The sequence below is a fragment of the Symphodus melops genome (assembly GCF_947650265.1).
Source record: "Symphodus melops genome assembly, chromosome: 17".
NCBI classification, from domain to species: Eukaryota; Metazoa; Chordata; class Actinopteri; order Labriformes; family Labridae; genus Symphodus; species Symphodus melops.
The window spans coordinates 16,474,775-16,488,090 of NC_136707.1; the positions used below are offsets into that span (position 1 = coordinate 16,474,775).

The window sequence follows — 13,316 nt, forward strand, 5'->3', positions numbered from 1 at the left end:
GGGGAAACCTCCATCAGCAGCTCGACTCCTTCAGGCTCGCTGGGACCACAAGAATAACATTCAATCAAAATATTTCAACCTGATGGCGGCCAAAGTGGGGAAGAGGAGCTCTCTTCACCGCTTCTTGCCTCCTAGCACCTGATTCTGAAGGGTGACAGGCAGGGATGCAAAGGGCTCAGTACTGCCACACAGCCAATCTCCTGGGTACAAGAGTAAAAGCTCAATTTCTGCCTGATAAAAGCTCAATTGACCTGCTGATTCCTTCAGATTCTACCCAGCACAGAGGCTCCTATCCTGTCAAGTCATTCTTCTTTTTCTTATTTTTATAAATTTAGCATGGATGCCATCATGCCAGGCTTTGTATCCAGACTTCAAAGTAAAACCAGTTTTTTTTTTTTGTTAACCCCTCAGCTCGACATATTTCTTGGCTTGTTTCCCATGTCTTCAGGAGCCTGTTATCAACCTTTACAGCTGATAACTGACTGAGTTGGATGATTAATAATTATTCATCAGTGAGCAGAAATTATCCTCTTAGCAATTACCTGCTTAACATTCAGACAGGTCATATTCACGGCGTTCAGGGAGCTTACGCCCTTGGCTTCCTCCTGATAACACGCTGTAGTTGAAGTGAACAGATAAAGTGTGTGCTGAGGCGGGTTCATTAACACTCATTAGCCATTATGTACATCACCAAACACATTGTCATTGTGGGAAGAGGTTTTCTCTCCTAGTTTTGTTATTAATTAAAAAAAGATCTCAATTATTACTTTTACTGTTAATTTTGGGCATTTTTGCTTTTATTGTATAGGACAGCTGAGGAGAGACAGGAACTGTTTGGATGACCTGTAGCAAAAGATCAAGGTCAGATTCAAACCAACAGTCTCTGCACATGGGGAATGCAATATAACTATTGACATTAATTTGTCTTTGGCATATTAATGCCAAAATAAGTGTATTGAATTGAATCGTGCAGTCCAGTTTATGAGCAGGAGTTGGATTAGCAGATGTCTTATACATTGCTTATACAAGCAGATGTTTTTGACACGTTCTCCCCTTTGTTCACTTTTATTTCTCTGTTGATACCCACTCAAGCTCAGTCTAAAACGAGCAGAAACATTTTCACGGTTGGTTTCCGATGCAATGAAGCAAAGCATGAACTCGCAGTGAGTGCACTCATTGAATGAGAAGAATCACATCAGGTTTTACTTTTTTTTTTTTTTTTTTACATGAAAGATAATCACTGATGTTCCTCGATTCCTCTGGCTTTATATCTTCCAGCAATCTCTTCAATAAAAAGATTTTAAGTTGCAGTGCATCTTTTGGTTTTTAAGGAGTACAGAAATACTTTTTTAAATGATTAGTTTAATGCCAGAATCAAACAGATTTTTCAACAAAAACGGACTTAATTTAACTGATCATCCGGCTCGATTCAAACTTTCCTATTTATATTGTAACTACTCTTGACAGTAATTTAAATACCTTTTATTCTTAGTGCACATTGCTGACAGCGAGATGGCTCCAGAAACATTTTCAATTGAGGGACGTTATAGGTTATTGTTGACAATTCCCAAAATGTCACCTACAGATTTAATAGAGCCCGACCGATTCCACTGCTGGCCAGTAATGTTGGCTGATATTAGCATATCATGTCACTGTGTCATTACCAGCTAATTTTATTGCAGATATACCCCGATTGTACTAGATTTATTCACCAGAGCATTTCAGTGTGCTTTAAAGATTACAAAAAGTGTCATCATTGACCAGTGTCAAGTGGTAATGCATGTACATGTGCAGTTATTTTCTAGTTAAGTGTCCGTCTTATTATACTTTTTTTTTTTGACAAGAGCATGAGGGAACTCCTAATATCAAAGTCGGACATATTTGATCCTGTAGCAGTCAGGTTCTTGTTAAAACCATGATTGGTTTAAAAGACGAGTTTACAACAGTGTAAGTTTAAATAACATTTACTTGCTCACATCACACACATACAGACAACCATGGCGGTACAGATGTGAAGATAGCAGTTAGAAACCAATCAATTCAAATAGATGACTGTAGTACAGTACAGCTGCATCTCTTGGTCCATACACAACATGAGCAGTCTGCTGTGGCACCACTCTTTGTCACATCAGATTCAAACAAACGGGCAAAGAACAACGAAAACAAGAGGAGCAGCAAATTCATTCAAAACACCAGACCAGAGGCAGGTATGATTAAGAAAACGAAACACAGCTGGACTCGAGAAAACAATCAAGTCTTCAGCTCTTTACACAGCAAAGAACACAGAAATGGTAAATGTTGATGGATGCAAAGCACAGTTCAGGCTCAAGTGTAGCTGCACTTTCCTAGCAGAAGTCAGAGGTAATGGGTTTTCACAATCAAACTGTCAATCAGATAATTATATTAAAAGGAAAAAAAGAAAAAACAAAACAGGACAGTCATGTCACTGACCAATCACCTGCCACAAGCTTCCATTTATACCTAAACTCCCACCGGGACTGAAACCTTTGAACACAGTCCGTCTCTCACTCCAGCTGCTCTCTGCTCGCCTGGAGACAGTCAGGCCTCTTTGGATGAGAGAGAGATGCTTCATGTTCCTGTCTTCACCCCCTGCTGGCAGCTTGAGAGATAGCACACAGCACATTTCCAGCACCCCATCCAACCAACTCAACAATCCAGGTGTGGTGTTTGGACTTCCAAAAAAGACGTTCAAATGCACATTTTGAAAACTGAACTCACACAGACAATATTTAACACAAACGAGTAGTGAAAACGGCAGTGCAAACCGATGAGTTGTGACATGTGCCCTCCAAGTGCATCAATCGACAACTAATATAGTGAACAGACTCCATTAACATGGCGGAGGCTGTGGCTCAAAGGACAAACGGTGTTCAACAGGTAGGTCTTAAGACAAATATGCCAGAATTATAAGATAAAATCCACGACATAACAAATATGCAGGTACGTACAGCTGTCATTGGTGGATGGAAAGCTGCATGTGACCAATAAGAAGAGGCCTGAACCCTGTGGAAAGGAAAGGGGAACACACCATCACATTAAAACAAACTACTGAACCTTTTAACAGGAAATAAGGAAGGCTTTTATATTGGAAAAAAAAGAGCCTTCAAAGTAAAGCTTGTTTTTACACTACACAAGTCCCTTTGGCTGAAATTACAGACCGCATCACTGAAGTGAGTTGTCAAACACAGAGCAGCCTCAGGCTGCCACTAAAAACTGGCCAAACCATCTGTAGCTCTGCAGACACCACACACACACACACTGGAGTTAAAAAACGCTTAAAAGATAAGACTTCATTAGCTAATTAACCATTTTTTTCTCACTGTACAAGTTTCTCAACAAGAAATAAAAGTCTGATAAAAATTGGGAAAAGAGTAAAAACTTATTTTAACACACTAAATCATATACACAGAAAAAAAAAAAAAAACAACCACCAAGAATTCCCATGGAGTAACAAACTGTCCAGATAACAGGCCACACTCCCTAGCGCCCTCCAGGGGCCACTCACAGAAATACACGAGACAAATCCATAGACCACCAAAGCTAGACAGTTCACTGGAGGAGGCCGGAGGAGGTGTCGCTGTGTCTTGGCTGTTGAATGGCTCATGCATAGAGGATGCATTGGGCTGTCATCAGAATATACGCTTTCGCTTCAGGTAGGAGTCTGCGTAGTGGCCGCCAAGGCCCTGGGAGTGCTGGCCCACGTAGCTGCCTTCAGGACTTGGCTCTGGAGATGGAATCAGTCGGGAGAACACGCGCTTGTGGCTGCCAATGGGGGTCTGTTATTGGTTAAAAGTTAAAGATGAATTCAATAAACAGCATCTCAGTCTTAAAACAAAAGCATACATGTGAAATGCTGAAAATCGCAGAGGGGATAGTTTGTAAATTACCTTCCCAGCGTTCCCAAGACCTGGGGGGTAGTGGACAGCGTGGCTTACAGGAGGCATGCCAACCGCCTGAGGAAAAACGAGAAACTCTCAGTGACCCCGGACTCCTCTACAGAAGCTCATGCACTCGCCGCTCTACATCAATTATTGAGCGTGGGGTTATTCTTAGCCCTGACCCTCCACTTTTTATCTCTTCCATGCTGTTGAGATGGGTGTGCACTGACAAAGAATCAATAGTTTGAAACCAAAACAGAAGTTAATTGCGAGAAAAAGGGCTTACCCTGTTGAGCTGAGTGGCAGGAAGGCTGCTGCAGGCCTCGGGCCCTGAGCTGAAGTAAGACATGGGCGGGCTGGGAGGGTAACCGCAGTGGGAAAACTGCTCACTGAAGTCCTGGTGACGAGAGAGCTGCAGACACAACCAAACGAGAAATTAAATTTCACCCCCAAAAGCTGCGACGAGGACAGGAAGTGTGACAGTCAGGCCCCGTGTCCACCTAGTGTTTTTTTTTTCTGTGCAGAAAAGTGCTGGCTGTGCGCTAGAATAGTTGTCTATGGGTAACCCCTTGACTCCTCCTGACGAAAGTTAGTGATTGGTGTATCATATGCACGCAAAATTGCAATTTGGCATATGCATTGCACGACATTTCAATGTTGTGTTCTTCTTATTCGCCTTGTCCAGGATGTTGCTAATGGAGGTAGCCTGGTTCCAGTCATATTTCAGGCTTACTAAAATTAAATAAATATTAAACAGACGGTCAGACCAACTTCTCCTCTATTGTTTTTGGTTGCCCAAGGTGACGAGTACCGGCCTTTAACCTTGTGATTGGTAGGTTTAAAAAAAAACAAACAAAAAAAACACGGGCGCTGAGAAAAAACAAAACGCTAGGTGGACACGGGGTCCAAGTGAGTTTCAAGATCAGGACATTAGCAGTTCTTCTATCAAGAGACGTCACTGCTCATCTTCTCTGGGCTGGTTCTTTTACTTCCTGGTGGATTGGGACAGGACAGTGTGGTTGGTGTGGACGGAGGATGTGACGCGTGTGAAATCCACTCCCGTCTCATGATCAGATTCATCGTGGCACATAAGAAGCATTTTTAAGGTTCACTCATGCAGTCTGTGACAGTTCACTGAACGGTACCTGGTGGCCGAACCCTGCCAAGGCTCCAGTGTCGATGTTCTCCTGCTGTTCATACAAGTGAGCCAGAGGATCCTGGAGAGAAACGCCACACGGATATCAGATTAGTGAGCACCCTACAGCAGCAGTGAGTTCGCGCAGGCGTCATGAAGCTAACCTAATGAGGCTGACAGCTAATAAGATGTGCATAAACTTTTTTCTTTTTTTAATGGACAAATCAACAGGTTACCTGGTGAAGGGGAGGATATTCTGGGCTGTAGGAGTCCTGGTAGCGCAGGTTATAATTTGGCTGGATGCTCTGGTGGGTGTGCTGGTTAGACACATTACTGAGAGTGGGCCTCTTTCTGTAAGGGTGAGGTCTGCAGCTGCCTCCTGTGGGGGGTGGGCAGTCACACGTTATACACACACGCATTAACTTGATCCCCTACCTGGTACAGCAAATACAAAATGATTCCAAGCAGGAACATCAGAAAAGACTTTAAATTTTTATTTTTTTATTTTTTAAAACCTCACCTGAAGGAAAAGCATTGTTGACACTGAGAAAGGCACCGTGAGGATGGTTCACATCTTTGGGAGGATCTCCGAGAATGGATACCTGACGGTGCGGGGACACTTGTAAACGTTCACACACCAAGCTGAACCAAATTCAAGATGCAGAGAGTACGCCGCGCACGGTACCGAGGAAACTCACCCCCTGTGCTGTGAGGCCATCTGCCCCCATCATGCCACCCATCAGAGGCACGGAGATGCCCTGCAGGGTGGGAGAGGAAGTCTGTGGGAAGGTGCAAGCTGCTGTTGGGGACTCCTGCTCCCTCGCCAGGGCTCTGCCAAGCGGCATCGACTTTAAAGGATCCGTTTGAAGACCGAGACCTGAGAGCACGCCACCATGGGGGAATAAGACAGAAATGACAAATCAACAGAATCTTGCTCAGCTGCTTGGTGTTTACATTTAACATATCTCTGCGTAATCTAAAAATGTTTATTCATCTAATAAACGTATGCAAGTATAAAACAGTTCACGTCCGAAATAGGAGGTGAAAGCATGCTTTAAAAGGCAATGAGGACTACAGATGTTGCGCATCAAAAGCAAAGTGAAAACATGCTAAAGAGGCTAACGCTAGGCTCAGACGGATGGATGCCAAACCTTGGGGCAGGTCTCCGAGCAGATGGGCTCCCTGCTGGATAGGCAGAGCAGCCAGAGGATTCTCCCCAATGAGTCCTGCCTGCGGGCCAAAGGAGCGAGGGGAGAGTTCAGGGTCACACAGCCTGGGCTTCAAAACTTCTCGACTCAAAATTTAAGCACATTTAAGTCGCACCGGGACTCACTCACCGCGTGTTAAACTACGTCTGAACAGAACAAGAGCAACCACTGCATCACTCACAGAGAAAAAAAACACTCTTTCAGCCAGAGCTTACCTACCCAGGCATTGCAATTTTTTTAAATTAACCAATCAAATAAAAAAAGACCAGGATCCACTCACGTTGCTCCCGCCGCTCACACACACACACAGAGCCAAACAAAATCACCAATACCACTCACACAAGGAACAAGAGGGTTCTCTTTATTGTGCAGCACCTGAGCCCACAGAAGATGATTTCCCAGAAAGGCTTGCTAATGGTCAAGAAGGAAGGAAAGGAGTAGGAGAGGGTGAATCAAAAAAAAAAAAAAAAAAAAAAAAAAAAAAGTGCTCAGCTGTGAAAATGGGCTGCGCGTAAACACGCGTGCGTCAGGGACGAAGCAGAAAGAGGTGGCAGTACCTGCTGGGCCTTGGCCTGGTTCTGAAGGAGCAGCTGGAGCAGAGCAGCGGAGAGGGCGGGGTTGGCCAGCAGAGGCATGGTAGGGGCAGCGCCGAGCAGGCCTGCACGATGTTGGTGGGGAAAAAAATGAGATTACTCGTCTTTCTGCGAAAAAACAATTCTTTAGGAAAAATAGGGAGAAGAGGTTTTATCGTCTGTATAGATGGGGTGGGAGGTTACTGAGGGGTAGGTGTGTTTATCTTGTGTGGGAGGAAAAGTAAAATGTATGTAACATATGATTACGATGGCAATGTGATGCATTATTGTTAATAAAAATATTCAAAAAAGAAATAGGGAGAAGATTTTATTTTTTTTTAAAGATTTTTGGCGTTTTTATGCCTTTATTATAGAGGGAGGAAAGTGGATAGAGTCGGAAAGGTGGAGAGAGTGGGGAGAGACATGCGGGAAATAGGCCACAGGCCGGACGCGAACCCGGGCCGCCCGCGTGCGAGGACCGAGCCTCAATACGTGGGATTGCGCGCACTGCCGCTGCGCCACCGGCGACCCGATATTTTTATCACGATATCTGACCTAAATGATCTCAAGCTTACAAAACATTTCGAACACAAACAGGTGTAGCAGTTCTTCTAGCATTTACATTGCTGTCGAGTAGCATGACCGTAACTTTAGGAGACCAAACATGAAAGACAGTGCAAAATGAAAATCTCAAAAGGTTGATTAAGCACCAAAAAAAACAAAAGCATGAATTGTTTTGACATTGCACGTCCTGTGATGCGACTTTGGCGCATGCACGCTTTAGCAGCAACAATGACATTGAACTTATACGACGCAGCATGATTGACAATGTACATAATCCTTCATTAAAAGCATTAATCCAGCGGGGAAGTGACTCCTCACCTTGTTTGTGTCCCTGTGAGAGCGGGTTGAGCAGCATCTTCAGAGTGGCCGGGTTATTGAGGCCCGTCAGTATCTGCATGGCTGTGGGGTCAGGGAGGAGACCTTTCCCCCTATTCACAGCCTTGAAGAAAAAAAGGGACGAGAGAGAGCGAGGTATGAAGAACGAAAGAGAGGACAAGATGGAAGTGTGAATTCAGTGAATGAACTTGACTAAACACCATGGTTTGAGCAGCGATCAGAGCGGCCAACATGCTCCTTCCAGGGGGGCCGGGGGCACAGAAGGACACCCGGATGTGCGTCCCGCCCAGCAGCCGGCCGTCGGCGAGCCGCTGAGCGTCCTCGGCCATTTCGCTTGTGGCGAACTCCAACACGGCAAACCGCCGAAAACTTCCATCTTGTCCCTGCGCCAACTGTGGAGGGGAAAGAAAAAATTTGGTTCAGCTACCGAGAGAAACCGTGACGTAACTTTTTCCACTCACGCTCAGCGGAGGGACAGAACATGTTTGACACCTTTATCTCATCACACACGTACGGCTGGAAGTGCTCCGTCACAAAAGCTCCGGAACAACTGATCAAACTATGTTAAAGGGGAAAAGCTGTTAACATTGATCACACAGCATGTGGTTGGAAACATAGAGTGTCATTTAGTAGCCTCTCATATTTCTAAAATAAAACCCTGTGAGAGCAGGTTGAGCAGCATCTTCAGAGTGGCCGGGTTATTGAGGCCCGTCAGTATCTGCATGGCTGTGGGGTCAGGGAATTGGAATTTTCTGAATTGGAGTTTTATTATTTTGCTGACTTTGCAAGTTTTGAATTTTAACGCCCCTCACTGAGCGGTCAGTGGACGTGGCCCTCAGATTTACTCTGGCAGTGTTTTTCATTGGCCGGCCTGTTAAAACAAACTGTTTCCTGCTCAGCCCCACATGACCGTCAAACATCAGCGCCTTTCAGCCTGAAAGCAGCAGGAAAAAAAAAAGTACCACTGTGGTGGGCTAAAGGACGTCCCTTTCTCTCATTCCAGAAACAGCGGCTGAATGACACTACCCGGGAGAGCCAGCTGGTCATCGCCATAGAAACCAGTAATGCTCACGAGCGTAGATATTTTGAGTGGCCGTCGAAATCTGGGGTAAAGGTCAAAGGGACTGAAAGCTCCAAATAGGGAATACAATTTCACAAAAAAAAAAAAAAAACGGTTCGTTGCCACAAGTCGCCCTTTAGTGTCGCCTTCTCTGAACACAAATAGATAACCAATAAGTCATAGGAAGCTCAAAGAAAAAAGGGCCAAGCTAAAACCTCTTCTCATCTGGGTTAACCTGCCAGATATTTGATCTATAGCATCGTATGAATTGCTCAAACGTGAAGTTGATCTGCGAGCAGTATTAAATATCTTTTTACATGTCCAATCACTTACTAAAATGATGGACGGCTTAACGGATGTTGGTCATCTTTGTTTCAGAGTAATAATTTAAACAAAACAAAACTTTTAAAATGACTTCTTGAGTCCTTGATCTGTCTGCCAGCAAACTCCAGTGAAAGCGCGTCAGAAGTGAAGTGCAGCGAGACTGCGTAATGTCGAAATTCAAAATAAAATATTGGGTTTAGATTTACATTTGGATACTAGTCCGAGACTTTTTTTTTGTTGCTTCTACCACATCATTAAAAGTTTGTTTTTTTCCCCTCAGCTTGACTTGTGCTAAAAGTCTTCTTTGCGCCACTAGAAATGCACGCCAAGTCTATTTCCAGCATGGAGTGGTGCTTCTGGGTCACCTCTGAGTCTGGCTAAAGATTTGGAGTTTCAGATCCAATCAGGAAGGCGAATCATTAGGCCTGGAAGAAATACTGTTTTGGAGTAAGAGCATGTTGTGTTGTTTTATGTTTGTGTGAGGTGAAGATGACCTGGCAGAAGACTGGTGCGTGGATGTCAGCGAGGGCGTTGCGGAGGTCGATGGCTGTGAGCAGGCTCGGGGGCAGGCGGTCCACACACAGGCATTTGGAGTGCAGCAGCGGGTATGTGAGGGAGCCCACCTCGGTCCAGTGAACATAGAGCATGCGGGAGCCCAGCTGCTTCCCTAAAAGCTCAGACTTGGCCCTGGCTGCAGAGTCCTTCTTCATGTACTCCACAAAGCCGTAGCCTTTGGAGTGGCCTGTGGAGGCGCTATAAACCAGAAAGCAGCGCTCCAGGTTACCAAAGGGTCTCACCAACTCCTCGAACTGCTGCTGGGTGAACGCACAGGGCAAGTTGGCAATGCACAGCAGAGCGTCTGTTGGCTGCAGCTGCACAGAGATCTCCCTGTCCCGGAGCATATGCTGGTGGAACTCTTTGATGGCAGACTGTGCCTGTTCCCCATTGAGCAGAGTCACAAACGCTGAGGGTGCAGGGAGGGAGAGGGAGACAATGACAACAATTCAGGGGAAAGGGTTAGGGGGGGAAAAAAAAAAAAATCGTATTATCTTTCACAGCATGTCTCATGTGGTTGTGATATCATTTCTCCGTGAGTGCGTCTGATAAAAGGCAATGCCGGCACAGTGTCACATCACAACAGCTTTAAACAAATCCTGCTAATGGGGCAGCAATGGCTGTCACCAAGCCTGGAAAAAAAAAATAAAAAAAATTAAGAGGCATTCTAAGTGGCCGAGCTTCGTTTTTAAGAACAGAGAGCGCCACTGCTGTATGCTCAAACAAAAAGTGTAGATATATTTTTTAGTTAAATCGTATTTAAAGCCATTTTTGTCTACAAGCATGACAGACTGGTATACTTTTCTGCCCCGTAACCTCTGACCCCGTGTTGTAACGGCATGAGAGCGTTGCATCGTGCATGCTGCCTGTCCACACTGCATCAGTTGACCCATTACATTTAGAATTATTTTCTCCCAGATGTCAGTTTCCCCTTGCAAACAATATGACATCTAGCTTTTGTAGTGAAGGCTTTGCATTCAGGAGCAACACACTGCTCCCTTTCGATCACGCATGTGAATATCATTCATGCGCCATTATCCCTTCTATGGACAACTTGCTCTTTTTGACTGAGGTAAGAGAGTGTGAGTGCTGTTTAGAGCCCCCTCGTTCGCCTATTTGAGCTACAGGGAGGAAAATAGAAACATGATGACGGGGTAAAAAACTGTTTGCTGCGTCACTCGTGGGAAGTTCACACTCCAAATGTAAACAATAGAATCAGGCTGATTTTGTCACTGACGTTTGTGCCGCGTGCCGTAGCATAAACTGTGAGTCATAAAGTCCATTGAAAAGAACATTGGATTATGACTGGTTATCTGGTAGATAGACTCCAAGCATATTCTCAAATTTAGCATCGAGACACTTTTAGCTAAAATATGTGTAAACCATTCTGAATTGATGAGTCAAAGCTGATATTTTATACACATCTGCTCTTCTTTTGAGGACTAAAACAGGAAGCTGATTCACTTAGAACTCAATGAACAGGCAATTGTTCCTCTAAAGTCAGAAACATTGTGCTAACAAGGTTGACTCAACACCCTTGGGATCATTTAACAAAAACAAAATTAGTTTGTTTACACATTTTAATTGCAAAAAATGGTGTCTCAATTCATACAAACGACGACTTTGTGCTGTGACAAGTCCCAATATTCTTCCAGATAAGACAATTAACAATATGCTTACTTTTCATAAGACTCTGCAAAGTGTATGAACGGCATGTGATTAAGGTTTTCTTTTTGAACATGTCAAGTGTGGTGTCATCTTGAGAAGGAATAGACATGATTTTTTTTTTTGGAGCGGTGGCAAATTAAGCATCGTCATTGGCTTCAAAGTTTGGCACCTGTTTTTTTGAAAATCTTGTTTATTAAAAAATCATTTGAAAATTAACATCAAATAAATGAACAGAATATACAACCATTAAGACCAACCTGTTCCCTTGTATTTGTCAACAAAGCAGTACTTCAAGTCATAGTTGCCGAGCAGTTCATGAACCTCCTGTAAAAATGAAAAGCCGACAATTATATGGAGACAGAAAATGCATCATTTCACATTATATCACAATGTAAAGGGTATATAATCAATTAGTGTGTTATGGTTTTATTCAATTCTATGTCTTTAATATTATCTATTGCTAATCAAACAATTAACTAATTCGTGTCCACTGGGACACTAGCAACAAGTGCACCTGTGGGGGGGTTGGGAGTTGTATAACTGACTCATTGTTGTAGGAAAAATTGTTCTGCGCTGCTTTTGACCAGTCACGAACGAATGGCGATGCTGTCTAGCATTTTCTGAAACGTTTTGTCCCCCACACCTTCCACCTTTTGTTATAGTCCAACTCACATCTCGAATCCCCCTCCCCTCCCCCTCCCCACACACTGAACAATGGTACGGCCCGCAGGCCAGGCTCTCCCAACGAGTCAGGCACGTTCCAATGTGGCATCATGTGTAAATCAATGTTGACACGACCAGCTGAAACTAATAGAGCCCACAAAATTTGCACCTGTAATACATGTTTTTAAATTTAATCTTCATGCTGTTTAAAGTTTAGTGCCAATGCCTGAAAAGTGAAAAGAAAATCGAAAGATTTAGAGCTTTTTAAACCTACTACAAGGCCAGACTTGCAGGTCATCCAGGCCACAGAGACCATTATTGACAGTTATCTGACCACCTGGCACTCCAACACACTCCAGTGATTGTCAGTTCAAACACGTATTTTAACAATACACGTTTGTTTCAGTGAATGCCACTAAACATTGGGTTAGCTTCAAGTAAAAACAATTGAATTTAGAATTTACTGCAAATTAAATCAAGTTAAACAGCTGCCGAGTTTAATGGATAGCATGCTAACATTGGTAGCATGGCAGGCACACTGGGGCTAGGCTAGAGTTAGCCCAGCAAGCCTGTCAATCAATCAATCAATAATTTAGCTATTTAAACTTTAATGTAAACACGTCCTTACCTGATTACTAACGTCGGATGGGAGGTTTTTAATTATGATTTTTCGACGGTTATAAAACTCCCGGCGGGTTCTCTCTAAGCGACTCTGGATTTCTTCGGGGCTCACTGAGACCAGGTCCTCGTCCACCCGTCGCTGACACTCGCGTTCACAAGTCAAGTCCTCTCCATCGGCCTCGAGCTCGGGATGCCGGTGGCCTCCGGGCATCCAGTTCTCGTGGTCCTCAACGGGGTCGTAATTATCGTGAAGTGGACGAGTGTCGAAACTGAAGCCAGTATCTGTGTTTTCATCGCTGGCAGCGGTGCTCACAGACACGACGGCCGCCATCACTGAGTTAGGTGGAAGTTTTATCGCTCTGGACACACTGAGCTGGATTTGAGCAGTTTAAACAATACACACATGGCCCCAGCGCCGCTTCTCATTGGACGAGAGGAGGACGCATTCTCCACGACTACGACGTAACGGACAGCGTGGGCGGGGCTAAATCTGTTCTACTTGAAACTAGATTTAAACCTAAAAACCTTTTTACAGTCTATGATTTAAACCTATAAAGTAAATCTTTTACAGTCTATGATTTAAACCATTTTACAGTCTATGATTTAAACCTTTTTACAGTCTATGATTTAAACATATAAAGTAAATCTTTTACAGTCTATGATTTAAACCTTTTTACAGTCTATGATTTAAACTTTTGATTTCATGGATTC

General features: G+C 43.9%; 1 protein-coding gene across 1 annotated transcript; it reads right to left on the reverse strand.

The window, feature by feature from the left end:
- Nucleotides 1–1,950: 1,950 nt before the first annotated feature.
- Nucleotides 1,951–13,026, reverse strand: raver1 (ribonucleoprotein, PTB-binding 1). The gene is made up of 14 exons (XM_079367275.1): nt 12,613–13,026; nt 11,579–11,645; nt 9,593–10,062; nt 7,915–8,106; nt 7,697–7,817; nt 6,800–6,900; nt 6,186–6,264; nt 5,733–5,911; nt 5,555–5,636; nt 5,271–5,413; nt 5,045–5,116; nt 4,186–4,311; nt 3,909–3,974; nt 1,951–3,797 (listed from the first exon to the last, which is right to left on the reverse strand). Exons 1-14 carry the CDS (start codon nt 12,934–12,936, stop codon nt 3,651–3,653), a joined length of 2,169 nt encoding a protein of 722 aa, XP_079223401.1. The 5' UTR covers nt 12,937–13,026; the 3' UTR covers nt 1,951–3,650.
- Nucleotides 13,027–13,316: the final 290 nt, after the last annotated feature.